Source organism: Prionailurus bengalensis, chromosome E4, assembly GCF_016509475.1.
Source record: "Prionailurus bengalensis isolate Pbe53 chromosome E4, Fcat_Pben_1.1_paternal_pri, whole genome shotgun sequence".
Lineage (NCBI taxonomy): Eukaryota > Metazoa > Chordata > Mammalia > Carnivora > Felidae > Prionailurus > Prionailurus bengalensis.
The window spans coordinates 8,707,632-8,735,197 of NC_057360.1; the positions used below are offsets into that span (position 1 = coordinate 8,707,632).

The 27,566-nt window shown below is 37.1% G+C and overlaps 1 protein-coding gene and 1 pseudogene across 8 annotated transcripts in view; both read left to right on the forward strand.

Annotated features, from left to right (window-relative positions):
- Positions 1 to 4,982, forward strand: part of RGS7 (regulator of G protein signaling 7) — a 517,383-nt gene extending 512,401 nt beyond the window's left edge. For all 8 annotated transcript variants that reach the window (XM_043568695.1, XM_043568700.1, XM_043568702.1 and 5 more), the window contains one exon: positions 4,292 to 4,982. Coding sequence is in view for 1 of the 8 variants with exons in the window: in XM_043568702.1 (XP_043424637.1) it covers positions 4,292 to 4,342 (51 nt within the window). In the remaining 7 variants the exon portion in view is untranslated. The remainder of the gene's footprint in view (positions 1 to 4,291) is intronic.
- A 16,716-nt stretch (positions 4,983 to 21,698) lies between these two features.
- LOC122476242 lies at positions 21,699 to 22,835 on the forward strand (annotated as a pseudogene).
- Positions 22,836 to 27,566: the final 4,731 nt, after the last annotated feature.

Consider the following 27,566-nt stretch of genomic DNA (forward strand, 5'->3'; position numbering starts at 1 on the left):
ATTATGGAGTGATGATAGGCAGTTTGAAAGGCCAGGGTTGCCATGTTATGAAGTATTTGGGAATTCAGGCAAAGACATTTGTACTTGTAAGTGAAACAAGGGCATTTTTCAACATGAGAGTAAAAAAACCAAACAGCATCCTTGAGTTCAGTGCCTCTAATTGCACACCCCGTATCTGGCCCAGCAGTATCACATCATCACCAAGCAGTCAGCTCCTTATCACATAGGGGTGGGGCTGGCCTCTGTGAGACAACTGGGTCACATACACCAACAGGCACTCAATGGCAAGGCTTGCATTTTCTTGTTCTCAATCCCTCAATATGACCTCTGGAGCCTACAAGACATTCTAGAATGTACTCCAGGGTCTAGAGCAACACTTAGGAGACAGTAGGATGCAATGACAGGAAACATACAAGTTGGAATGGTAAGGGAATGCGTGAGTTAAGAGGTTAACTATTTTTTTTAATCCAAAAGATGCTAATAATCCCCTACTTTTCTCTTTAAGCTCTTTCATGGCTGTCTTCTAAACATCTATCCCTTCATTTCTCCTTGGTCTGTTGAGTGTCCTATCGACTGAGAAAGACTGCTGTGTGTTTTTACAACAGTAATAAAACAAGTGGCTTAGTCACCCAAGCATATGTAGCTTCTCTGAACTCCCTTTATGGATTAGTGTCTGTAGGAAAGGAGTATGGAGAGTTACCTCCATCTCCATAGTGTCTCAGGCTCTCAGTAGAATCAAGAGCCTGGCTTTCGTATTCATGTCTACTGACTCACAGTTCCTTATTGTCAACTTTGTGTTACTACTTTGAGACCAAGAAAGATTTTTAAAATCATGTAAAATTCTTAAATATTGTTAGTTACTTTAGAAGAACTAAGAACAAACACATAGGTTGCTTGTTTTGTTTTGGGGTGTGGGGCATATTTTCCTAACTATAACAAAATCTCGACGCAGCATTTAAGATAAGGAGGAATTGATTTGATGGAGGTGAGGTTTTACTGTGAGACGCCAGAAAACTCTCCTTGTTTATATGAATTTTTGTGACAACTATATTGTTTGTAGATTAGGTAGATACAGTATTCACCTAGATGCCAGCAAAATCTGAGGTGTATTTTGTCCTGAAACTGATTATGTGCTTCTTTTTTTTCCCCACTAACTAAATATTACAAAATCTCATAGGATTTTGAATTTTTGTTTTGTTTTGTTCTGAGTTTCTGTCTTTGTCTTTCCTATGGATTGCTGTTTCCAATGTAATCCTTATTCTTTATAATCTTATCAGAAAGGGATAAGTGACACAACACATATGTAGTCATTTGGTTAAAAATAAATGTTATTCATACAGAATTCAATTGTAAGCAATTTGGTAAAAATTGCAGTTGTTTAGGGGTTTTTAGCCCTCAGTTCCCAGTATTAAGATTTTAGAACTTAGTTATAAAAATTTCTCAGATTCTTCAACTTGAAAAAATTATGAAAAGATAATTGGCAAGGGCTGATTCCATACAGCCTCCAAGGAACTGCACTGGAAAGGATTTTTACAAAACAGCAGGTGCATAAATACACCCTTTCTTACCTACAAGAAAGGATCAGTGTTACTTTTAATTTAAGGTTTTCCAATAGAATGATTAACTATATTTCCTTCTGCACTAGAATAGTGCCTATCTTTTTCTTTTTTTCCAGTGTGTGAACAAGGCAGGATTTGAACAGGGTTTACCAACAGATTCAAATCAGATCTTCAAATCCACATGACTCATTGCATACCCATGTTGTTTACTTTGACCCCAGACTGGGGAATTTAATTTTTTTTTAAATGTTGTACCCAAATTTGCCTTTTAGTTGTCTCAGTGCACAAAATGAATATCCTTATTACATTCAGTTCATATCAAACAAAGTGTTTCATCATGTGATTGTTTCCCATTTCTGTTCACCTGTTTTGCTGTTATCACAAACTTCCAGATTGACTGTAGGCCTGTACTTTTCTATGGGGTTCCATGAATGAGTGTTTTTTAATTATCTCCTAGGACAATAGCCTTTCAAGCTAATGTTGTACCTCACTCCCTTTTTAGTGAAGCCCATACCATCCCAAGTACTAATAGCTTCAAGGATGTTTCAAAACTCTGGAGAAAGAGAGCCATGTTAATATTTATTAGATTTTTTCAAAGATAACAGTGGTTTTCATAGTCCAAATAAAAAATGATTATATGAGTTCCAAATGAATTTCTTTCTGTGTTACTATTTCATTCTTCTTCCCAGTAGCTTTTAACAAATTGCACTAATCAGTAGTTTTAAAAGTAACAATTTTACATTAGCATCTTTCCCCTCCTCTACTGCCGTGCAAGCATTCAGTCTTATGCCTCAATAAATATGACATTTTCTTCATCCCACAAATGACACTAGAGATAGTAAGCACTTTTAAAAAATATATTGTTCAAAAAATAAAATAAAATAAATAAAAATATATTGTTCAGCCTCAGAATAAATATATATATATATATATATATATATATATATATAAAACTCATGTACACACTTATAGTAACAGCACAAGAATTGAATATAGTAGTAAATGTAGGAAATAGTGTGGTCTTCAAGTATAGAAGGGTAGCTTTTAGATTCCAAAATTATTTGATCAATTTTCCTGGGTTTGGAAAAGCAGTAAAACTTTAGATTCCAATTCATTAGCAACTCTATGTCCTTCTTAGAGTCAGAATAGTGACTTTGGTCTCAGTGTCCTAATTAGAAAACCTATAACAATAAAAACAATGATAGCAATAATATAGTGAGGTAATAGCCAACATGAACTTAGTACATAGAATATTCCAAGACTAGTTTTAGGCAATTTAGCTTCATTATTCTTCAGAAGAAAGCTTTTAAGTAGGTACTGTGATTATCCCGATTTTATGGATAAGAAAACAAACACAGAAGTGGAGACAAAAAGCAAACATTTTGTTTATAAGGCCAATATATAATGTAAAGTAGGGTGTCTTGTTAACAAACTGCTTTTTTCTTTTTTTTTTTCCTCCAATAAAGTGACTAAAGCATAGCCAGTGGGAAATTATCTTCTACTATTAGTTGCTGAAAGCTAAGTTTTGATCCCTTTTCCCCGATTAAAAGGAAACGGTGCTTGGTTTTCATTGCTGCTGTTCAGGTCATCCTCAAGACCCTTGTCAGTTACTGTGAAGCGTGTAAAGAAAGCTTGATTTTGAAATCATTGATCATATCTTAAACATATTGCTTTTTTTCTCCGAAATATGGCCATGAGTGATGATTTGTCTCCCAACAGCAGACCACTTTTTATCAAAATCTGATCCATAGTAGCAGTAAATCAAGACTATTATTATGAGTAATTTATTACTAAAATATTATATTTCTCAAAAAATCTTTTGTCTTTCCATTATTATTTTATCCTCTGAGAAATATAAATTTCATTCAGTAAGTGGACCATCTTATTTTCATTACTAGTATATATAAAATGAAACATGAAACAGAAACTATCAATTGACAATCTGTTACTTTGATCAGAAATTTAAATTTTTTTATCTCTCTAGAGTACTAGTATTAACAGGGACAGTGTTGGTTTTCAAGATTTCAAAAAAAATGAATATGTACTCTAGGCATTAACACATATGTGGAATCAGAATATATGGGATTTTTCTGAGGTTGGGGTTGGAGGAAATTGGGTGGAAAAGGATAAGAAGATGTCTATGGTTTGAAGTCAGAAGCAAATAGACGTTTATCTGTAGATGTATAATTGGCACTTTTTTCTCCATTATCACATAGGATGGGGGACAGACTCAATGTGAGTTTCTACCACCTTCAAAAAAATGAATTTTATTTAATTAAGTCATACACTCTGCATATCTAGATATTTACAAACATGCCACTAATTCCAGCAATTGAACAAGAATGCATTCACATTGCTATCTTTCAGAGCAGTTGACTAAGGTTTGTTGTAACATGTTTACAACCAGTTGCAAATCTAGGTGTTGCATCATTGCTAAGCCTTGATGAAACGTTTATGAACATGTTTTATTATTTGCTAATCTGTGCTGTGAACCCATCAGTCTGTTTGCAGTGGGGAGGAAGTGGGTAGAGGGGTGGGAGGGTAGAAGAGGGGTGGATCATTTTGTTTGATGTGTTGGTGGAGGGAGGAAGGAAGTTGAACTAAGGTGTATCTAAAGGGTTCCATTTTGACCCTTGCACTAAAATCGACTGCAGTAAATAAATGCTACTCCTAATCGGGTTTTCAGTGATCATACTCTTTTTTTTCCCCCTTGTTTTATATTTTTTTCTCAGGGGAAATCTCTCACGTCAAAGAGGTTAACAAGCCTCGTTCAGTCCTACTAAAAGGATCATCTTGTAGCATGGAAGCAGACTGGAGTCATTGCATATACTTTGTAGCTCTTTGTTGTTACCTGGAGCAGAGGACATTAGGCCAAGATGTTGCATGAGCAAAGGACCTGAATTGTTCTCTCTTTGTGTACATTCAGGCACTGCCATTCCAAGGGACTCTACTGTCTCAATGCCTCCACTGCAAAATGTTGTCTGCTTACTTTCTCCTTGTACTAAGCTGGATCTGTGTCGTTTCCTTTTTAACAAGTTCAAGTGGAGTAAACCTTTTTTTTTTTTTTCCTTCTCTTAAAGCTTCTGCTAGACACACAGTTCACTGAAAATTCACTCAGTCAAAAACTGGAAGAATTGTAAAAGAAAAAAGCATATATCAATAAGTATACATATGGCTTCACGTTTATTAAACAATAAGTTAGCACAGAAAGTTTCATTTCACCAATGTGTTCACAGTCAGAAACAAGCTTTGTCTTTGTCTGTTGTCTATACATTCTCAGTTAATGTTTCTTGCATTTATTTTTATACCATATTTAAATAAGAAACACCTTTTACTCCAAATGTATTAAAGTTGATCCCTTCTCTGTAAATTTGTGTATGTTTATATTGTTGTTTTATCTTTCATTAAAAGATGCAGAATCTCCTTGTTTTTGTAGTTTTGACTTCCACACGCTGATAAAGAAAATGCTGAAAAACATCCATAAATGTAGACTTGCAATTTAAGCTATCACCCTGCAAGTTTATTTTAGGGCTTTAAGGCAAGCTTGGATGGTACAGGAGTCAGGAGCTGACTGAAAGTGTTTCATCTGGGGGCTAGGCCAGGACTGGGTAGATGCCTTTTCTCTCATGCAGGAGCAACACAGACTGACCTTTCACATTTTCAGAGCAATTTACCAGCCCTTTCAGCCTCATTATGAATATGCATCTCTATGTTTTGCTAATGGCTAATGGGAATTAGGTTTGAGTGTGACTTCCCAACTCAGAAACTGGTATTTTTCTTTCAAGTATAATCCTAAAAATGCCTTAAGTCAGTGGCTTTTAACTCTTTGGCGGTTACAAATTCTTTTGAGAACACAATGGTAATTACTAATCTTTAGTGTGTGCTTAGTAAATGCCAAGCCACAGTACTAGGGGCTTTACATACCCATAAAATCTTCACATTTAATCCTCACAGCAGCCCGTTTCTGCTATTTTGAGAATTTTAAAGCAGAGAGAGGTTCAGTACCCTGTTCAAAGTCACACAGCCATGTAGTGAGTTGCTATACAAATTCAGGCAGTCCAACTCCAGAACCCACTCTATTGCACCAATCCTCTGCACCCCCCAACTTCTTTTGGTAAAATTTATGAAAATCCACATACACTCTCACACAGGAAACATTTCCACTGACTTTTGGAGCATTCACAGAATACCCTCTGAAATTCATCCATGGGCCCCAAATAAGAAACCTGACTCCCTTTAAGAATTGGGTCGGGAATAGGGGCACCTGGGTGGCTTCTGACTTTGGCTCAGGTCATGGTCTCACAGTTTGTGAGTTCGAGCCCCACGTCAGCTCTATGCTGACAGCTCAGGGCCTGGAGCCTGCTTTGGATTCTATGTCTTCTTCCTTCTCTAATCCTCCTCTGCTCATGCTCTGTCTCTCTATCTCAAAAATAAATAATAAACATTAAAAAAATTTTAAATGTTGGGTCAGGTACACAAAAGGTCACACAGTGGGGAAATGGGCCTAACTTGTTTACTTTTGCATCCATGTAGGCATTGCAGACTCTGGATATTTATTTTTTTTTTTAATTTTTTTTTTCAACGTTTATTTATTTTTGGGACAGAGAGACAGAGCATGAACGGGCGAGGGGCAGAGAGAGAGGGAGACACAGAATCAGAAACAGGCTCCAGGCTCTGAGCCATCAGCCCAGAGCCCGACGCGGGGCTCGAACTCACGGACCACGAGATCATGACCTGGCTGAAGTCGGATGCTTAACCGACTGCGCCACCCAGGCGCCCCGACTCTGGATATTTAAAAAAGAGAAACATAATATTGTAAATAAGGTAATTATTAATTATTGTAGATAAGTTTAAATTCTAAAAAAAATTACCAACATCGGTGAGAAATCAGTAGTAAGTCTGTGAACTAGTGTCTAGAACTGTCACAAAATGGAAGCCACTTGATAAGAGAAATTTACATAGGAACAATAATCGGAATACTGTAACTACTTTAAGACTTTTAGAAAAGATTTAATTATACATCCTATGACTTTTTAAAAGGAGTACATAAAGTGCACATAAATATAAATATAAATATATAGATGCTCTCTCTTAGAAACATTCAGGACAGCCTTGGGCAGATGGTACTGAAGCTACACTGAAAGGCTACTTCAAAGAAACATTATTTGAAAGCAATACCTATTAGATGAATGGATAATGAATCTTGCACAAATAGAATTGGTTCTTTTGGAGGCTATCTCTTATAAATTGTCATTCCTTGGATGCCCATCCTTACTGAAAATTTTAAATCAAAAATTTATACAGAAATGAAAGGTGTAATAATGTCAACAGATGATAGGAAAAAAATATTCAGGCAAGTATCCTCAAGTCAGGAGCTCCTAGTAAGCCTGTGAGTCAGTTTCTGAGTTCAAGTACATAAAATCTTTAAATAACCTAATGACTCCATTTAATATACTTTAGACAAAGCTCGGTATACAAAACAGTGTATTTTAGGAGGGGCATGTAAGAAAATATTGGGGTTCTTGGAGTTCACTCAAATAAGCACATAGCAACTATCTCCCACCTGACTCTGGGACAATTTGATCTATAAAGCATAGAAGAAAAGCTCTCAAGTTTCTAATGATTAAAATGGTTTTTAAGAAGTCTTTTTCTCCCTTAAAGCGATTTAAAAAGTTATCCGCTGAAGCAGTGGCCCAGAGTGTCCACACTCAATTGCAAAACGAATTCATCCTCTAAACTGCATTGACCTGATTCTTCCCTTTGCAATGTCTACAGCAATGTTTCCTGTGGAACTTCAATGGATTTTCTGCTTGAATAAAAGTAAGTGAAATATGGTCAGCAATTCTACCCCTGTCAGGGACCAGGAAAATAAATGAAGGCAAAAACGTTCCCTCTTCATTACAAGTATGTGAGTGCATGTTGCTACTCAGAACTTTCATGCATCCACCATTCTCCTTGTTGAGTGCTCATTTCTCTTTATACATGTATGATGGTTTTTGAATAATTTTGGTCTATGAGGAAAGCAAATCTTGGCTAACTAGCATAAATTTAGTCCAAGTAAATGCACTGATTGTCTCCACACATAGGATTTGTGTGTCCTTAATTATATACTTGAAAGAGCACATTGAAATAGCCAATGGCTTTACTGTTGTCCATGACTATCCCTTTGCATAGTCTAATACCCCCTAAAACATCAACCAGAGGTAATTATCTACTTGAAAGAATACATTGAAATAGCCCATGGCTTTACTGTTGTCTATGAGTAACCCTTTGCTTATTCTAATACTCTCTAAAACATCAACGGGAAGTAAGCCATTTTGAGAAAATAGAGATAGAGAAGAATTTGATGAACATGAAGAATTGAGAGAGAACTAAAGTCATGTGTCGCATGCAGGTATCCCACATATTTTGTTGTACAACCATGTTTTTGTATCTTTTTATTCAGAATTTTGTACACCAAATTAACCTTTAAAAAATACCAAATGATGTATAAAACATAAGACATCATTATTCAAAAGTCAGATTAAGACAGAAACTATTACATATGCCGTTGAATGCCTAAGGAAGTTTCCCTGGAGCTGAAAACCCATTTGCAACTTCATCTTTGCAAAGATCATTAGTTACTGGGTAGACATGAGTACTCCTTGATTAATAAACTGATTACTAAATCTTGATGTCTTTATTAAGTTATGACACTTTAATCACTTCAACTTGTTTGGAAATCAAATGAATTGGTGTTATCTTTTTAAAGGTTAGTAACATCTAATTCCAGTATTGATTGAAAGGATTAAGACAACATATCTAGACTATCAAGTGCAGAATTAGGCACATAAATAGAAGTCAAAAATAATATGTACTTTACTCTTTTCCTTTTCTTTTCCTCCAAAAGGTCATTTTTCTAAAAAGATAAAATACATGTTCAAACACCACTCCTAGCCCAAGTGGAATCATTTGGTTTGACGTGCAGAGGGCCAAAGCCAAGTGGTGAGTCAGAATACCAGAGACCAGAGGAAAGAGATGGAGAGCAGTTAGGTGTGATGATAGGTTGGTTACCAACCATATGGAGTCAATAAAGCATCAGGACCAAAAGAGCGACCAAAAAATGAAACTTGGCTAAGTCAAGGAGACTGCATCCTGAACAAATGAACCTGGAAACTGCATCTCTGGAAAATAGGAATAGGACTTGTTAGAAAGCAGTTGTAGTCTCACCTGTGTGTGTGACAGAAACTCTTCTAGGAACCTAGCTAGTGTGAGCTAGACCTGCAAGGGAGAGAAGACGGTAGAAATAAGATATCAGGGGTAAAATCATCCATCTTTCTCAGTGCAGGATGACTTTTGGCCCCAAAGTACAAATAGAGGAACTTCTCCTTCCCCATACACTACATTTCCAGAGGTTTCCTGGACCAGAGAGGTGGATATGAAGTATAGGCAGACTGAATTATTGGTCATGAAAGGTCTTAAACACTCTGAAACCTCGATTCCATGATATAGGGCTGTGGTGTTTGTCATGTGAGCTCTCAGGTCCAGGCTGGGTGATAGTCCCAGTCAAGTAAGAACTGGCCATTTGGCAGGTGAGATTGCAATGCACAGGCTACAGAAAGAGATGGAAAGTGGATCTGAAAGAGTTGCCCGTAGGCCAACTCAGTGGGGTGACACAGCAATGAGGTACATAATTCCACATACTAGTTCTTATCCTAGTTATTTGCCCTGGCTCTTTTGGGGCTGCAGATATATAAGGGAACCAACTTTATGATGGTACATACTGCAATTTGCAGTGTGCACTCTCCGTCCCATGTCCCTGATTTATTCTTACCTTTGGTCTTCCTAAATTTCTTCAAGTGTTCAGGCACAAAAGCCCCTCTTTCTACTTCTTTTCCATAATAAGCCTTAATGGCCCTGGCACAAGATTGCCTGAAAAGAATTTCAGCTTCCTCTGGACTAAGATCTAATATTTATGAAGGTAGATTAAACACATTCTAAAATCTCCACTCCAAATGGAAATAATTTTTAAATTTTCAAGATTAAAAAACACATAGCTGCTTATGAAAGTGATAAAGGGAACCATTTCTAACAAGAAAATAATCAAAGTGAATATTGTCAGAAACTAAAATAACTTGGCACTGGAGAGCTAGGCATGGATCTAAACAGAAAGTACAGGGGCAGTGGCCAAAAACTCTCATACTTCCATGACCATAGACTCAGTTAACACTACCTCCAGGGAGCTTAGACTGTGAAACACAACACTCTGCCATGAGCAGCGACTGGGATAGCTTTGCACACTTCCCAAGGTTACTAGAGAACTAAGCCATTTCCAATGGCCATAGTGTCCAGTATCATCCTGCATACATGAAAGGTGTGTGCTGTCATGACACCAGCATGTGCAGGGCAGGAAATAGAAGGGCATTCCCTGAGCATAAAGTGTACCCTGACCCAGGGATATGAAACAGACTGTGGCTTTCCATGGGAGAAAATACAGGAGAAATGTGTGAAATGTGAGCTTATAAACTATGTTCATAAAAATGCTTATAAGGTAAGCATTGTCAATGACAGAATATGGAAGGATTTACACCAAAGGAAAAAGACGAGGTCAATCTGAAGAGTACCTCAATATAAGTATTTAAAGTTTTAAAGCAATAAAGTATTTAAATATGAGAAAAGAGGAGGCAGAGTTATATAGATAGATAGATAATATGAATTCATACCAAGAGTTTCATAGTGAAACTTTAGAATACTAATGAAAGAGAAAATTTTTTTTTAATTTTTTTAATGTTTAATTTATCTTTGAGAGAGAGACAAAGTGTGAGTGGGGAGGGGGAGAGAGACAGAGGGAGACACAGAATCTGAAGCAGGCTCCAGCTGCTCCAGGCTCCAAGCTGTCAGCACAGAGCCCGATGTGGGGCTCAAACTCACAAACTGCGAGATCATAACCTGAGCTGAAGTCGGACACCTAATCCACGGAACCACCTAGGCACCTCTAATGAAAGAGATTTTAAAATATCCCAAAAGTTACCAGGGGGCAAAGAAACAGAAGTCTGATTTATATTACCTTTGGCAATGTGAAATGTCAGAAGTCAGCAAAGTGAAAATCTGATTTTAAAATTCTATATTCAACTGGACTTCTGGGGAAGATGGTGGGATAGGAGGACCCTAAGCTCACCTCATCCCATGGATACAACTAGGTAACACATCAGTGTAAATAACTCAGAAAATGACCAGAATACTGGCAGAACAGACTCTCCACAGCTAAATATAGAGAAAAGGCCAGAGGGTAAGGAGGGTGGAGATGTGGTTGAGAAGCTAAATGAATCTGTAGAACATTCCCTGGGATGGAGATATGCCGTGGGAGCAGACAAGGTAAAGAAGAAGACCCTCATGCCAGCCACTCCAGGCATGGAGGATCCCTATAACATTGGGCTTTGAAAATCAGAGGGGCATAATTTTATAAGTTCTTACAATCAGCAGACTTTAACACCTTGAACTTTAAAAATAGCAGACTCAGGAATGGGAGAACCAGAAGGATGAAAGGAAATTGAGTCCTTGCCAAGAGACAGCATAACAAACACCCAAGGAGATACAGCATAAAATCAGCAGTTTGAAAAAAACCTGGGGCATATGGGGTGGGGGAGATTTCTTTACTAATCTTAGAGCCTGTGCTAAGAGGTCAGGGGTCTTTGGGAGATTTTGTTCTACAGGAACAAAAGAGCTGGTTGTTCTCATTTCCCTCCCTGGCCCCCCAGCCTAAACAGATGAACACTTGTGGAACAAAGTGCCAACACTCACTACCTAACTTGCTAACAATACTGCCATCTTAGCATTCTCCTGTGGACACACCCCCTCCAGCCAGGCCTCAGCTCCAGCTCCCCTCCCACAGCAGCCCTGAACAAACCTTGCTAACACAAGATGCCACACTCTTACATTCTCCTTTAGACCTACTTCCTCCAATATGCACTTGGCTGGAGCCCATTCAAAGCAGCGCCACAAGGTTGGCAGTGTGCAAGCAGCCCCAACAGGGACCAACACCACTCCAAAGTGACTCCTGCCACAGGGAGAGGAGAAGATAACCACACAAACCAGTCCAACTGTGGCTGCAGCAGTGGGATGGGGAAAGACAGGTGATCTGACTGCAAGTCTCACCTAACAAAGAAAACTTCTCAAGGGACACTGGGAAGTGCCCTGTAGTTAAGTGCTACTGCATCCCTGGCAAACAGCTAGTCTGACTCAACTCAAGCCCAAGGAGGCCCCAGACTGACCCATTACAACACAGGGACCAAGCCCTGCAAAGAAAGTCACTGCCGACAATTGGACTGATGGAAAAAGCAGCTCAGTCACAAAAGCAGGGTGCATGCAACACATATAGGAGACACCCCTGAAGCACCAGGTTCCAATGAACAGGGGACACTGCACTGCAGGACCTCTTCTGTATAAGTCCATTACTTTCAAGAGCAGGACATATAGCTGACTTTCTAATATATAGAGACAGACACAGAGGTTAGACAAAAATGAGGAGACAAAGGAATATATCTCAAATGAAAAAAAAAGGACAAAATCACAGCAAAACATCTAAACAAACCAAAGGTAAGTAATATGATAAAGAATTTAATGATCATAAATATACTTACTGAACTTGAGATAAGAGTGGAGAACCTCAGTAAGACAAAGAGATAGAAAACAAAAAAATCAGAAATGAAAAATTAAATAAAGAAAATTGAAAACATACTGGAGAGAATTAATAGTAGATTAGAGGAAGAAAACAATTACTAAAATTAAAAAATTAACAGCAATACAAAAAAATCAAATAAAAGAAAGTAGATCCTAGGTCTGTTTTGGTTTGCTTGTTGAATTAAGCTTGATAGAATAGAGAAAAGAGGGAAGGGAAAGAAAAAAAAAAGGTAAGAAAAAACCACGAATATAAGAACACTAGCTAGGCTTCTGAAAAGCGTAGAAGACCCCGGAGAATTCCTTTCTGCAGAGATAAAAGAAGTAAAATCTAGTCAGACTGAAGTTAGAAATGCCATAACTGAGATGTAATCTCAAATTGACACCATGAAGAAAAAAATGGACAAAGAAAGCAGAGGATCAGCAATATGGAAGATAAAGTTATGGAGAATAATGAAGCAGAAATAAAGACGGGAACAAAGAAAAAAGATCATGATACAAGACTTAGAGAACTCAGTGACTTATTAAAAAGGAATACTATCTGAATCATAGGAGTCACAGAAAATGAGGAGAGAAAAAGGGGCGGAAGGTTTATGTGAGAACATTATAGCAGAAAACTTTCCTAATCTGGGGAAGGACACAGACATCGAAGTCCAAGAAGAACAGAGAATTTCCATTAGATTCAACAAAAAACAACCATCACCAAGATATATCATAGTCAAATTCACAAAATACACAAAGAATTATGAAAGAAATAAGGGAAAAAAGTCCTTAACATACAAGGTAAGACAGATCAGGTTCATAGCATATCTGTCCACAGAAACTTGGTAGGCCAGAAAGGACCAGCAGGATATATTCAACGTGCTGAATAAAAAATACATAAATATGTAGCCAAGAATTCTTTATCCAGAACAGCTGTCATTCAAATTAGAAGGAGATATAAAGAGTTTCCCAGACAAATTAAAACTAAAAGAGGTAGTAACCACTAAACAAGCCCTGCAAGAAATTTTAAGTGGGACTCTTTGAATGGAGGAAAGACAACAAAACAGAAGAGACCAAAAGCAACAAAGACTAGATAGGACCAGAGATGATTACCAGAAGCACCAACTTTACAGGTAATAAAATAGAATTAAATTCATGTTTCAATAATCACTCTGAATGTAAATGAACTAAATTCTCCAATCAAAAGACATACGGTATCAGAAAGGATAAGAAAACAGGACCTATCTATATGCTGCCTATGAGAGACTTGTTTTACACCTAAGGACATCTGCAGATTGAAAGTGAGGGGATGGAGAACCATCTATCAGGCCAATGGATGTCAAAAGAGACCCAGAGTAGCCATAAGTATATCAAAGATTTTATTTATTTATTTATTTATAAGAAATTTATTGTCCAATTGGTTTCCATATAACACCCAGTGCTCATCCCAACAGGTGCCCTCCTCAATGCCCATCACCAACACTTCCCTCCCTCCCACCTGCCCCCCCCCCCATCAACCCTCAGTTTGTTCTCAGTTTTTCAGAGTCTCTTATAGTTTGGCTCTCTCCCTCTCTAACTTTTTTTTTCCTCCCCCCACCCCCGCCCCCATGGTCTTCTGTTAAGTTTCTCAGGATCCACATAAGAGTGAAAACATATGGTATCTGTCTTTCCTTGTATGACTTACTTCACTTAGCATAACACTCTCCAGTTCCATCCATGTTGCTACGAAAGGCCATATTTCATTCTTTCTCATTGCCACGTAGTATTCCATTGTGTATATAAACCACAATTTCTTTATCCATACATCAGTTGATGGGCATTTAGGCTCTTTCCATAATTTGGCTGTTGTTGAAAGTGCTGCTATAAACATTGGGATACAAGTGCCCCTATGCATCAGCACTCCTGTATCCCTTGGGTAAATTCCTAGCAGTGTTATTGCTGGGTCATAGGGTAGGTCTATTTTTAATTTCTTGAGGAACCTCCACACTGTTTTCCAGAGTGACTGCACCAGTTTGCATTCCCACCAACAGTGCAAGAGGGTTCTCATTTCTCCACATCCTCTCCAGCATCTATAGCCTCCTGATTTGTTCATTTTAGTCACTCTGACTGGCGTGAGGTGGTATCTCAGTGTGGTTTTGATTTGTATTTCCCTGATGAGGAGTGATGTTGAGCATCTTTTCATGGATGCAAAAATTCTCAATAAGATACTAGCAAATTGAATACAACAGCATATAAAAAGAATTATTCACCATGATTAAGTGGGATTCATTCCTGGGCTGCAGGGGTGGTTCAACATTCGCAAATCAATCAATGTGATACATCACATTAATAAAAGAACAGATGAAAACCGTATGATCTGTCAATAGATGCAGAAAAAGCATTTGACAAAATTCAGCATTCTTTCTTAACAAAAACCCTCGAGAAAGTCAGGATAGAAGGAACACATTTAAACATCATAAAATCCATTTACAAAAAGTCCACAGCTAATATCATCCTCAATTGGGAAAAACTGAGAGCTTTCCCCCTGCAATCAGGAACACAACAGGGACGTCCACTCTCACTGCTGTTGTTTAACATAGTGTTGGAGTTCTAGCATCAGCAATCAGACAAAAAGAAAATCAAAGGCATCAAAATTGGCAAAGATGAAGTCAAGTTTTCACTTTTTGCAGATGACATGATATTATACATGGAAAACCCGATAGACTCCACCAAAAGTCTGCTAGAACTGATACATGAATTCAGCAAAGTCGCAAGATACAAAATCAATGTACAGAAATAAATTGCATTCTTATACATGAATAATGAAGCAACAGAAAGACAAATAAAGAAACTGTTCCCATTCACAATGGCACCAAGAATCATACCTAGGAATAAATCTAACCAAAGATGTAAAAAGATCTATATGCTGAAAACTATAGAAAGCTTATGAAGGAAATTTAAGAAGATACAAAGAAATGGAAAAACATTCTGTGCTCATGGATTGGAAGAATACATATTGTTAAAATGTCAATACTACCCAAAACTATCTACACATTCAATGCAATTCCATTCAAAATTGCACTAGCATTCTTCTCGAAGCTGGAACAAGCAATCCTAAAATTTGTATGGAACTACAAAAGACCCTGAATAGCCTAAGTAATATTGAAGAAGACCAAAGCAGGAAGCATCACAATCCCAGACTTTAGCCTCTACTGAAAAGCTGTAATCATCAAGGCAGCATGGTACTGGCACGAAAAGAGACACATAGACCAATGGAATAGAATAGAGACTCCAGAATTGGACCCACAAAAGTATGGCCAACTAATCTTTGACAAAGCAGGAAAGATTATCCAGTGGAAAAAAAGACAGTCTCTTTAACAAATGGTGCTGGGAGAACTGGACAGCAACATGCAGAAGAATGAAACTAGACCACTTTCTTACACTACTCACAAAAGTAAACTGAAAATGGATAAAGGACCTGAATTTGAGACAGGAAACCATTAAAACCCTAGAGGAGAAAGCAGGAAAAAGCCTCTCTGACCTCAGCCGCAGCAATTTCTTACTTGACACATCTCCAAAGGCAAGAGAATTAAAAGAAAAATGAACTATTGGGACCTCATGAAGATAAAAACTTCTGCACTGCAAATGAAACAATCAACAAAACTAAAAGGCAACCAACGGAATGGGAAAAGATATTTGCAAATGACATATTAGACAAAGGACTAGTATCCAAAATCTATAAAGAACTCACCAAACTCCACACCCAAAAAATAAGTAATCCAGTGAAGAAATGGGCAGAAAACATGAATAGACACTTCTCTAAAGAAGACATCCAGATGGCCAACAGGCACATGAAAAGATGCTCAACATCACTCCTCATCAGGGAAATACAAATCAAAACCACACTGAGATACCACCTCACGCCAGTCAGAGTGTCTAAAATGAACAAATCAGGAGGCTATAGATGCTGGAGAGGATGTGGAGAAACGGGAACCCTCTTGCACTGTTGGTGGGAATGCAAATTGGTGCAGTCACTCTGGAAAACAGTGTGGAGGTTCCTCGGAAAATTAAAAATAGACCTACCCTATGACCCAGCAATAACACTGCTAGGAATTTACCCAAGGGATACAGGAGTGCTGATGCATAGGGGCACTTGTATCCCAATGTTTATAGCAGCACTTTCAACAACAGCCAAATTATGGAAAGAGCCTAAATGCCCATCAACTGATGTATGGATAAAGAAATTGTGGTTTATATACACAATGGAATACTACGTGGCAATGAGAAAGAATGAAATATGGCCTTTCGTAGCAACATGGATGGAACTGGAGAGTGTTATGCTAAGTGAAGTAAGTCATACAAGGAAAGACAGATACCATATGTTTTCACTCTTATGTGGATCCTGAGAAACTTAACAGAAGACCATGGGGGCGGGGGTGGGGGGAGGAAAAAAAAAGTTAGAGAGGGAGAGAGCCAAACTATAAGAGACTCTGAAAAACTGAGAACAAACTGAGGGTTGATGGGGGGGGGGGCAGGTGGGAGGGAGGGAAGTGTTGGTGATGGGCATTGAGGAGGGCACCTGTTGGGATGAGCATTGGGTGTTATATGGAAACCAATTGGACAATAAATTTCATACTTAAAATTAAAATAAAACAAAGACTGTAACAAAAGATGAGGAAGGGCATTATATCATAATATTCCACCAAGAAGATCTAATGTAAATATTTATGCCCCCATCTTGACAGAACCCAAATATATAAATCAATCACAAACATACAGAAACTCATCGATAATAATACCATAATGATAGAGGACTTCAACTCCCCACTTACAACCACGGACTGATCGTGTAAGCAGAAAATCAACAGGGAAACAATGGCTATGAATGACACACTGGACCAGATGGACTTAACAGATATACTCAGGACATTTCATCCTAAAGCAAAGTACACATTCTTCTCAAGTGCACATGGAACATTCTCTAGAATATATCACATACTGGGACACAAGTCAGCCCTCAGCAAGTACAAGACGATTGAGATCATATCATTCATATTTTCAGAATAGTGCTATAAAACTTGAAGTCAACCATAAGAAAAAATTTGGAAAGGCCATGAATACTTGGAGATTAAAGAATATCTTACTAAAGAATTAATAGATTAACCAAGATATTAAAGAGAAAATTAAAAAGTACACAGAAACCAACAAAAATGATAACATGACAGCCCAAAATCTCTGGGATGCAACAACTATAGTCATAAGAGGGAAGTGTATAGCAATCCAGGCCTTCCTAAAAAAGGAAGAAAGTCTCAAGTACATAACCTAACTTTATACCTAAAGGAGCTGGAAAAAGAACATCAAATGAAGCTCAAACCACAGAAGAAGAGAAATAGTAAAGATTAGAGCAGAAATCAATGATACTGACAACAAAAACAAAACCAAAAAAAACAACAACAAACAAAAAACAATAGAAAAGACAAATGAAACCAGGAGCTGGTTCTTTGAAAGAATTAACAATATTGATAACCCTCTACCAGAATGATCAAAAAGAAAAAGGAAAGGCCTGAATAAATAAAATCACAAATGAGAGGAGAGATCATAACCAACACCTCAAAAATACACACAATAATAAAAGAATATTATGAACAATTAGTTGCCAACAAATTAGGCAATCTGGAAGAAATGGACAAATTCCTAGAAATGTATAAACAACCAAAGCTGAAACAGGAAGAAATAAAAAAATTTGAACAGACCCACAACCAGTAAAGAATTTAATCATAATCAAAAATCTTCCAACAAACAAGAGTCAAGGACCAGATGGCTTTCTATGGGAATTTTACCAAACATTTATAGAAGAGTTAATACCTATTCTTTTGAAGTTGTTCAAAAAAATAGAAATGGAAGGAAAACTTCCAAACTTATTCTACAAGGCCAGCATCACCTTGATTCTAAAACCGAAGACCCCACTAAAAAGGAGAACTAAAGACTAATTTCCCTGATGAATATGGGTACAAAAATTCTCAACAAGATACTAGCCAATTGAATCCAACAATACATTATAAGAATTATTCACCACGATCAAGTGGGATTTATTCCTGGGATGCAGGGCTGGTTCAATATTCACAAATCAATAAATGTGATACATCACATCAATAAAAGAAAGGATAAGAACCACATTATCTATCAATTGATGTGGAAAAGGATTTGACAAAATACAGCATCTTTCTTAATAAAAACCCACAATAAAGTAGGGATAGAAGGAGCATACCTCAAGATGGTAAAGGCCATGTATGAAAGACCCACAGCTAATATCATCCTTAATGGGAAAAAACTGAGAACTTACCCCCTAAGGTCAAGAACAAGACAAGTATGTCCACTCTGAACACTGTTATTCAATATAGTGTTGGAAGTTCTAGGCTCAACAATCAGACAACACACTCTACATGGAAAATCAAAAGACTCCACCCAAAAACTGCTACAACAGATACATGAATTCAGCAAAGTCATAGGATATAAAATCAATGTATAGAAATCGGTTCCATTTCTATACACCAATAATGAAGCCACAGAAGGAGAAATAAAAGAATCTATCCCATTCACAATTGCATCAAAAACCGTAAAATACCTGGGAATAAACCTAACCAAAGAGGTAAATGATCTATATACTGAAAACTATGAAAAGCTTATGAAAGAAATTGAAGGAGACATAAAAAAATGGGAAAACATTCCATGCACCTGGATTGGAAGAACAAATCTTGTTAAAATGTCAATACTACCCAAATCAATCTAAATATTCAATGCAATCCCTATCAAAATAATACAAGCATTCTTCACAGAGCTAGAACAATTCTGAAATTTGTATGGAACCAGAAAAGACCCGAATAGACAAAGTAATGCTGAAAACGGAAATCAAAGCTGTAGGCGTCACAATTCCAGACCTCAAACTGTATTACAAAGCTGTAAGACAGTATAGTATAGGCACAAAAACAGACACATAGATCACTGGAACAGAATAGAGAACCCAGAAATGGACCCACAAACGTATGGCGAACTAATCTTTGAGAAAGCAGGAAAGAACATTCAATGGAAAAGACAGTCTTTTCAGCAAATGGTGCTGGGAAAACTGGACAGCAACATTCAGAAGATGAACCTAGACCACTTTCTTATACCCTACATGAAAATAAACTCAAAATGGATGAAAGACCTAAATGTAAGACAGGGAGCCATCAAAACAAGAAACAACTTCTTTGACCTTGGCTGCAACAACTTCTTACTTGACATGTCTCCAGAGACAAGGGATATAAAAACAAAAATGAACTATTAGGACCTCATCAATTTAAAATCTACACACAAAGGAAACAATCAGCAAAACTAAAAGGCAACTGATAGAATGGGAGAAGATATTTGCAAATGGCATATCAGATAAAGGGTTGGTATCCAAAATCTATAAAGAACTTACCAAATTCAACACCCAAAAAACTAATAATCCAGTTAAGAAATGGGCAAAAGACATGATAGACAGTTCTCCAAAGAAGACATCCAGATGACTAACAGACACATGAAAAGTTGCTCAACATCGCTCATCATCAGGTAAATACAAATCAAAACCACAATGAAATATCACCTCACCTCTCAGAATGGCTAAAATGAACACTCAGGAAACAACAGATGTTGGCAAGGATGCAGAGGAAGGGAAACCCTTTTGCACTGCTGGTGAGAATGCAAACTGGTGCGTCACTCTGGAAAACAGTATGGAAGTTCCTCAAAAAATTAAAAATAGAACTACTACACGACCCAGCAATTGCACTACTAGGTATTTACCCAAAGGATACAAAATGATGACTCAAAGGGGCACATGGACCCCGATGTTTATAGCAGCATTATCTTCAATAGCCAAATTATGGAAAGAGCCTAAATGTCCACTGATTAGCAAATGGATAAAGAAGATATGGTATATGTATACAATGGGATACTACTTGGCAATGAAAAAGAATGAAATCTTGCCATTTGCAACAATGTGGATGGAACTAGAGTGTATTATGCTAAGTGAAATAGTCAGAGAAAGACAAATATATGAGTTTACTCATATATGGAATTTAAGAAGCAAAAGAGATAACATAGGGAAAGAGAAACAAAAATAAGACAAAAACAGAGGGAGACAAACCATAAGAGACTCTTAAATACAGAGAACAAACTGAAGGTTGCTGGAGGGGTGTTGGGTGGGATATGGGCTAAATGGTTAGTGGGTATTAAGGAGGGCCCTTGTTGGGATGAGCACTGGGTGTTATATGTAAGTGATGAATCACTGAATTCTGTTCCTAAAATCATTATTACACTATATGTTAACTCACTTGGATTTAAATTAAAAAAAAAAAGAAGAGATACGTTTTAGGCCTAAAGTCACCTGCAGATTGAAAGTGAGGGAATGGAGAGACATTTATGGTGCAAATAGATGTCAAACAAAAGCCAGAGTATCAATACTTATATTAGACAAACTAGATTTTAAAACCAACAATGTAAAAAGAGCCAAAAAGGACAGTATATTATCAAAAAGGGAAAAATCCAACAAGAAGATCTAACAATTGTAAATATTTATGCACCCAACTTGAAGCACCCCAAAAAGTAGAGCAGCTAATAACATACATAAAGGATATAATTGATAGCAATACAATAATAACTTTAACACCAACTTACATCAATGGACAGATCTTAGATAAACAGAAAATCAACAAAGTAACAGTGGCTTAGAATGACACATTGGACCAGATGGATCTAACAGAGCAGTCCGTCCTATTCATCCTATTCAGAACATTCCATCCTAAATGGCAGAATACACATTATTTTCAAATGAATATAGAACATTCTCCAGAATAGACAGCATATTAGGCCATGAAACAAGACTCAACAATTTCAGAAGATTGAAGTCATATCATGGATCTTTACCAATCACCACGCTAAGAAACTAGGAATCAACCATGAGAAAATATCTATAAAGACCATAAATACATGTAGGTTAAATGACATGCTACTAAACAATGAATGGGTCAACCAAAAATTCAAAGGAAAAATTAAAAAACACTTGGAGACAAATGAAAATGAAAACACAACAGTCCAAAATCTTTGGGATGCAACAAAGGCTGGTCTAAGAGGGAAGTATATAGAAATACAGGGCTACCTCAAAAAGCAAGAAAAATCTCAAGTAAACAACCTATCATTACACCTAAAGAAACTAAAAAAGAAGAACAAAATGCAAAGCCAGCAGAAAGGAAGAAATAATAAATATTAGAACAGAAATAAACAAAATAGAAAATAAAATTTTAAAAATAGAAGAGATGAATGAAACCAGGAGCTGGTTCTTTGAAAAGATCAACAAAATTGATAAGCCTTTAACCAGAGTCATAAAAATAAAAAAGGAGTCAAATAAACAAAATTAGAAACAAAAGAGGACAGGCTCTCTGCTCTTTCCCATTTGACAGATAGGTGCATCTTTTGGTGTAGTGCCAGCCATGTCCCTGATACATGATGGTGAAGGTTCGAGTAAACAGATTTGGCCATATTGGGGGGCCTGGTTCCAAGGCTGCTTTTAATACTGGGAAAGTGTATATTGTTGCAATCAATAATCCCTTCCTTGACTTCAGCAACATGGTCTACATGTTCCACACTATGATTCCACCCACAGCAAATTCCACGGCACAGACAAGGCCAAAAACAGGAAACTTTCATCAGTGGAAAGCCCAGCTACATCTTCCAGGAGCAAGGTCCCACAAATATCAAATGGTGTGATGCTGGTGCTGAGTATATTGTGGAATTCACTGGGGTCTTCACTACCATTGAGAAGCCTGGGGCTCACTTGAAGGGTGGAGCCAAGAGGGTCATTATCTCTTTTCCTTCTGCTGATGCCCCCATGTTTGTGATCGTTTTGAATCATGAGAAGTCTGACAACTCTGTCAAGATACCTCCTGCACCACCAACTGCTTGGCCTCTCTGACCAAGGTCATTCATGACAACTTCAGCATCATAGAGGGACTCATGACCACAGTCCATGCTATCACTGCCACCCAGAAGACTGTGGATACCCCCTCTGGGAAACTGTGTAATGATAGATGTGCTGTCCAGAACATCATCCCTGCTTCTATTGGTACAGTCAAGACTGTAAACAAGGTCATCCCTGAGCTCAATGGGAAACTGACTGGCATGGCCTTACATGTACCCACCCTCAACATGTCATCATGGATGTGACCCCCTGCCTGGAGAAAGCTGCCAAATACAATGACATCAAGGAAGTGGTGAAGCAGGCATCAGAGGGCCCCTTCAAGGGCATCCTGGACTACACCGAGGACCAGGTTGTCTACTGAGACTTTCACAGTAACACTCACTCTTACACGTTTGATGCTGGGACTGCATTGCTCTCAATGACCACTGTTTCAAGCTCATTTCCTTGACACATTGAATTTGGCTTCAGCAACTGGGGGATGGACCTTATGGTCCACATGGCCTCCAAGGAGTAAGACCCCCCTGGACCACTAGCCCCAGCAAGAGCAAGAGGAAGACAGAGGCCCTCAGTTGCTGGGAAGTCCTTGCCCCAACTCACCTGCCAACATACTGAGAAGCTCCCAACCTCCACAGTTTATATCGTAGACCCTCTGAGGAAGGGGAGGAGCTTGGGGATTCCTACCTTGCCATGTATGATCAATAGAGTGTATGGTACTGCTTCAAAAAAATGAAATGAAGGAGGGAAAATAACCAACATCACAGAAATACAAAGAATTATAAGAAAATATTAAGAAAAATGATATGCCCACAAATTGGATAACCTGAAAGAAATGTAAAAATTCCTAGAAACATATAACCTACCAAAACTGAAGCAGGAAAAAATAGAAAACTTGAATGGATTGATTATCAACAATGAAATTGAATCAGTAATCCAAAACTCCCAACAAAAAAAAAAGTACAGGACCAGATGTCTTCACAGGTGAATTCTACCAAATGTTCAAAGAAGAATTAATAACTATTCCCTCAAATTATCCCAAAAAATAGAAAAAGAAATAAAGCTTTCAAATACATTCTCTGAGGCCATCATTACCCTGATATGAAAACCAAATAAAGACACCACAAAAAAAGAAACACATGCTCTTGTCTCTGATGAACATAGATATAAAAATATTCAACAAAATATTAACAAACTAAATCTAATATATTAAAAAATATTCACCATGACCAAGTGGAATTTATTGCTGAGATGCAAGGATATTTCAATATTAACAAATCAATGTCATTTATCACATAAACAGGAGAACGAATAAAACCATATAATCATTTCAATAGATACAGAAAAAGTATTTGACAAAATACAATATCCATTCATGAAAAAAATTCCAGTCCTTAACAAAGCAAATTTAGAGTGGGGATATCTCAACATAATTAAGATCATATATGAAAAGCCCACAGCAAACATCATTCTCAATGAGGAAAACCTCAGAACTTTTCCCCTAAAGTCAAGAATAAGAAAAGGATGTCAACTCTCACCACTTTTATTCTACATAGCACTGGAAGTTCTAGCCACAGAAATCAGACAACAAAAAAGAAATAAAATAAATCCAAATTGGTCAGGAAGAAGTAAAACTTTCACTATCTGCACATGACATGATACTCTACAGAGAAAACCAGAAAGAAGAAAAAGAAAGAAAGAAAGAAAGAAAGAAAGAAAGAAAGAAAGAAAGAAAAGGAAGGAAGAAAGAAAGAAAGGAAACCTGCTAAAACTGATAAATTTAGTAAGGTCACAGGATGCAAAATCAATATACAGAAATCCATTGCATTTCTATACACTAATAATAAAAGAAATAATACACTAATAAAAATCTAATAAAAAATACACTAATAATGAAAGAAATAATACATAAAAAAAGAAAGTAAGAAAACAGTCCATTTATAATTACACACAAAATGATAAAATATCTAGGAATAAACTTAACCAAGAATGTGAAAAATGTTAACTCTGAAAACTAGAAAACATTGATGAAAGAAATTGAAGATGATACAAACAAATGGAAGCCTATTGCATGCTCATGCATTGCAAAAACAAATATTGTTAAAATGTCAAACTACCCAAAGCAATCTACATATTTAATGCAATCACTATCAAAATAAAAACAGAATATATTTCACAGAGCTAGAAAAAATAGTCCTAATTTTTTTATGGAACCACAAAGACTCCAAATAACCAAAGCAATCTTGAAAGACAACAAAATAGGAGGAATCACGATCCCAGACTTGAAGTTATATTACAACTTTGATCAATGTAGTGATCAAAACAGTATGATACTGGCACAAAAATAGACACATACATCAATAGAACAGAATAGAGAGTCCAGAAATAAAGCCACCTTTATATGGTCAATTAATCTTCCACAAAAGAGGCAAGAATTTGCAGTGGAAAAAAGAAAGCCTCATCAACAAGTGGTGTTGGCAAAACTGGACAGCCGCATGCAAAAGATTGCAACTGCACCACTTACACCATATACAAAAATTGGGGCGCCTGGGTGGCGCAGTCGGTTGAGCGTCCGACTTCAGCCAGGTCACGATCTCGTGGTCCGTGAGTTCGAGCCCCGCGTCAGGCTCTGGGCTGATGGCTCGGAGCCTGGAGCCTGTTTCCGATTCTGTGTCTCCCTCTCTCTCTGCCCCTCCCCCATTCATGCTCTGTCTCTCTCTGTCCCAAAAATAAATAAACATTGAAAAAAAAAATTTCAAAAATAAATTAAAAATGGGTTAAAGACCTAAATTTGAGACCTGAAACCATAAAAATCCTAAAAGAGAGCTCAGGCAGTAATTTCTTTGACATCAGCCATAACATTTTTCTAAATATGTCTCCTCAAGCAAAGGAAACAAAAACAACATAAATTATTAGGACTACATCAAAGTAAAAAGCTTCTGCACAAGGAGGAAGCGAAGGAAACAATCAGCAAAACTAAAAGGTAACTTATGGAATGGGAGAAAATATTTGCAAATGACATATCTGAAAAAAAGGTTAGTATCCAAAATATATAAAGAAATTATACAACTCAACACCAAAAATAATCTCCTTAAAAATGAGAAAAAGGTATAACACTTTTCTCCAAAGAAGACATCCAGGTGGCCAACAGACACATGAAAAGATGTTCAGCATCACTCATCACCAGGGAAATGCAAACCAAAACCACAATGAGATATCGCCTCACCCCTGCCAGAATGGCTAAAAAAAACAAAAAAACAAAAAACAAAAAACAAAAAACCAAGAAACAACAGGTATTGACAAGGATGTGGAGAAAAAGGAACCTTCATGCACTGTTGGTGGGAATGCAAACTGGTATAGCCATTGTGGAAAACAGTATGGAGTTTCTTCAAAAAGTCAAAAATAGAACTACCCTATGATCCTATATTTCTACTACTGAGTATTTACTCAAAGAATACAGAAACACTAATTGGAAAAGATATATGCACCCCTATGCTTAGTGCAATGTTATTTGTTCTAGCCAAATTATGGAAGCAGCCTAAGTGCCCATCAATAGATGAGTGGATATAGAAACACAGGCAGCTACCTCTTTGACCTTGGCTGGAACAACTTTTTACTAGATATGTCTCAGGAGGCAAGGGAAACAAAAGGAAAAATGAATTTTTGGAACCTCATCAAGATAAAAAGCTTCTGCGCAGTGAAGGAAACAACAAAACTAAAAGTCAGCCTAAGGAATGGGAGAAGGTATTTGCAAATGACATATCTGATAAGGGGTTAGTACCCAAAATCTATGAGTACATATCAAACTCAACACTCCAAGAAAACGAATAACCCAATTAAGAAATGGGCCAAAGACATAAGTAGACACTTCCAAAGAAGACATCCAGATAGCTAACAGACACATAAAAGGATGCTCAACATCAGTCACCATTAGGGAAATACAAATCAAAACCATGGTGAGATATCACCTCACACTTCTCAGAATGGCTAAAATTAACAACAAAAGAAACAACCGGTGTTGGTGAGGATGCAGAGAAAGGGGAATGCTCTTGCACTGTTGGTGGGAATACAAATTAACTATAAATAACTATAGGTATCCATTATACACACACACACACACACACACACACACACACACACACACAATGTACCCAGCCATCAAAAACAATGAAATCTTGCCATTTGCAATGACTTGGATGGAGCTAGAATGTATTATGCTAAGCTAAATAAGTCAATCAGAGAAAGACATATACCATATGATTTCACTCATATGTGGAATTTAAGAAACAAATCAGATGAAGATATGGGAAGAGGAGTTGGAAAGAGAAGAAAAGGAAATGAACAAGAGACTCTTAACAATAGAGAACATACTGAGGAGTGATGGAGGGAGTTGGGTAGGAGATGGACTGGGTAGGTGATGGGTACTGACTGAGGAGGGCACCTGTTGTGATGAGTACTGGGTGTTGTATGTAATTGATGAATCGCTGAATTCTGCTCCTAAAACCAATATTGCACAGTATGTTAACTGACTAAAATTTAAATTAAGTTTAAATTAAAAAATAAAGTAATGATAATTTTTCATCTTTCTGGAAGGGCAATGTTTTAATATCCAACTGTGTTAAATATTGGTGAGAGTATACAAATCCACATTCTCCAACACTTCCCTGATGGGAGTAAAAATCATTACAACCATTCTGCAAGCAATTTGGTTGTATGTATTAAATGTGAAAATGTACATACCCAATCTCTCATCAATTCTACTTTCAGATCTCTGGATTAAAGAAATACATTTGGATAAGGAGACAGAGACAAAGGTTAACATTTCATATGCTTTATTATGGAAAAGGAAATAAAGTAACCTCACAATGCAATAGGGAAATAATGAAATTAAATACCATGGATTATCATTCAATTGTTATAAGAGTGAATTATTCTGTCTGTATTCACCAATACAGAGAGCCCGCAAAAATAATGTTGAATGCAAAAGTAAGCTGATAAATCAAGTGTACAACTATTTTATGTTTTAAAAAACTCAGAAAAAAAAAAACCACTTTGTGTGTGTGTGTGTGTGTGTGTGTGTGTGTGTGGTGTGTATAAAAGTGCATAGAAACATTCTGATAAAGCAATTGTCTGTACTTGGGGGTTGAATCAATATGGATCATGACAGAGGTGACGGTGAAGATAAAAGTTTACTTGGAAATGGGAGTAACATTCTAATTTTTCAAGAAATTTTTGTATGTTCATTTATAACGTGCATTTTTTTTAACCTGAGGGGGGAAAAACAGAAATAAATATGCTAAAAAGTTAATATGCTTAACTCCAATTGGTGGGACTGTGGATGCATTTTCTTGTATTTCTTTCAAAATGTATTCTCTTTTCCCCATTCCAGTAAAGGTGATGTT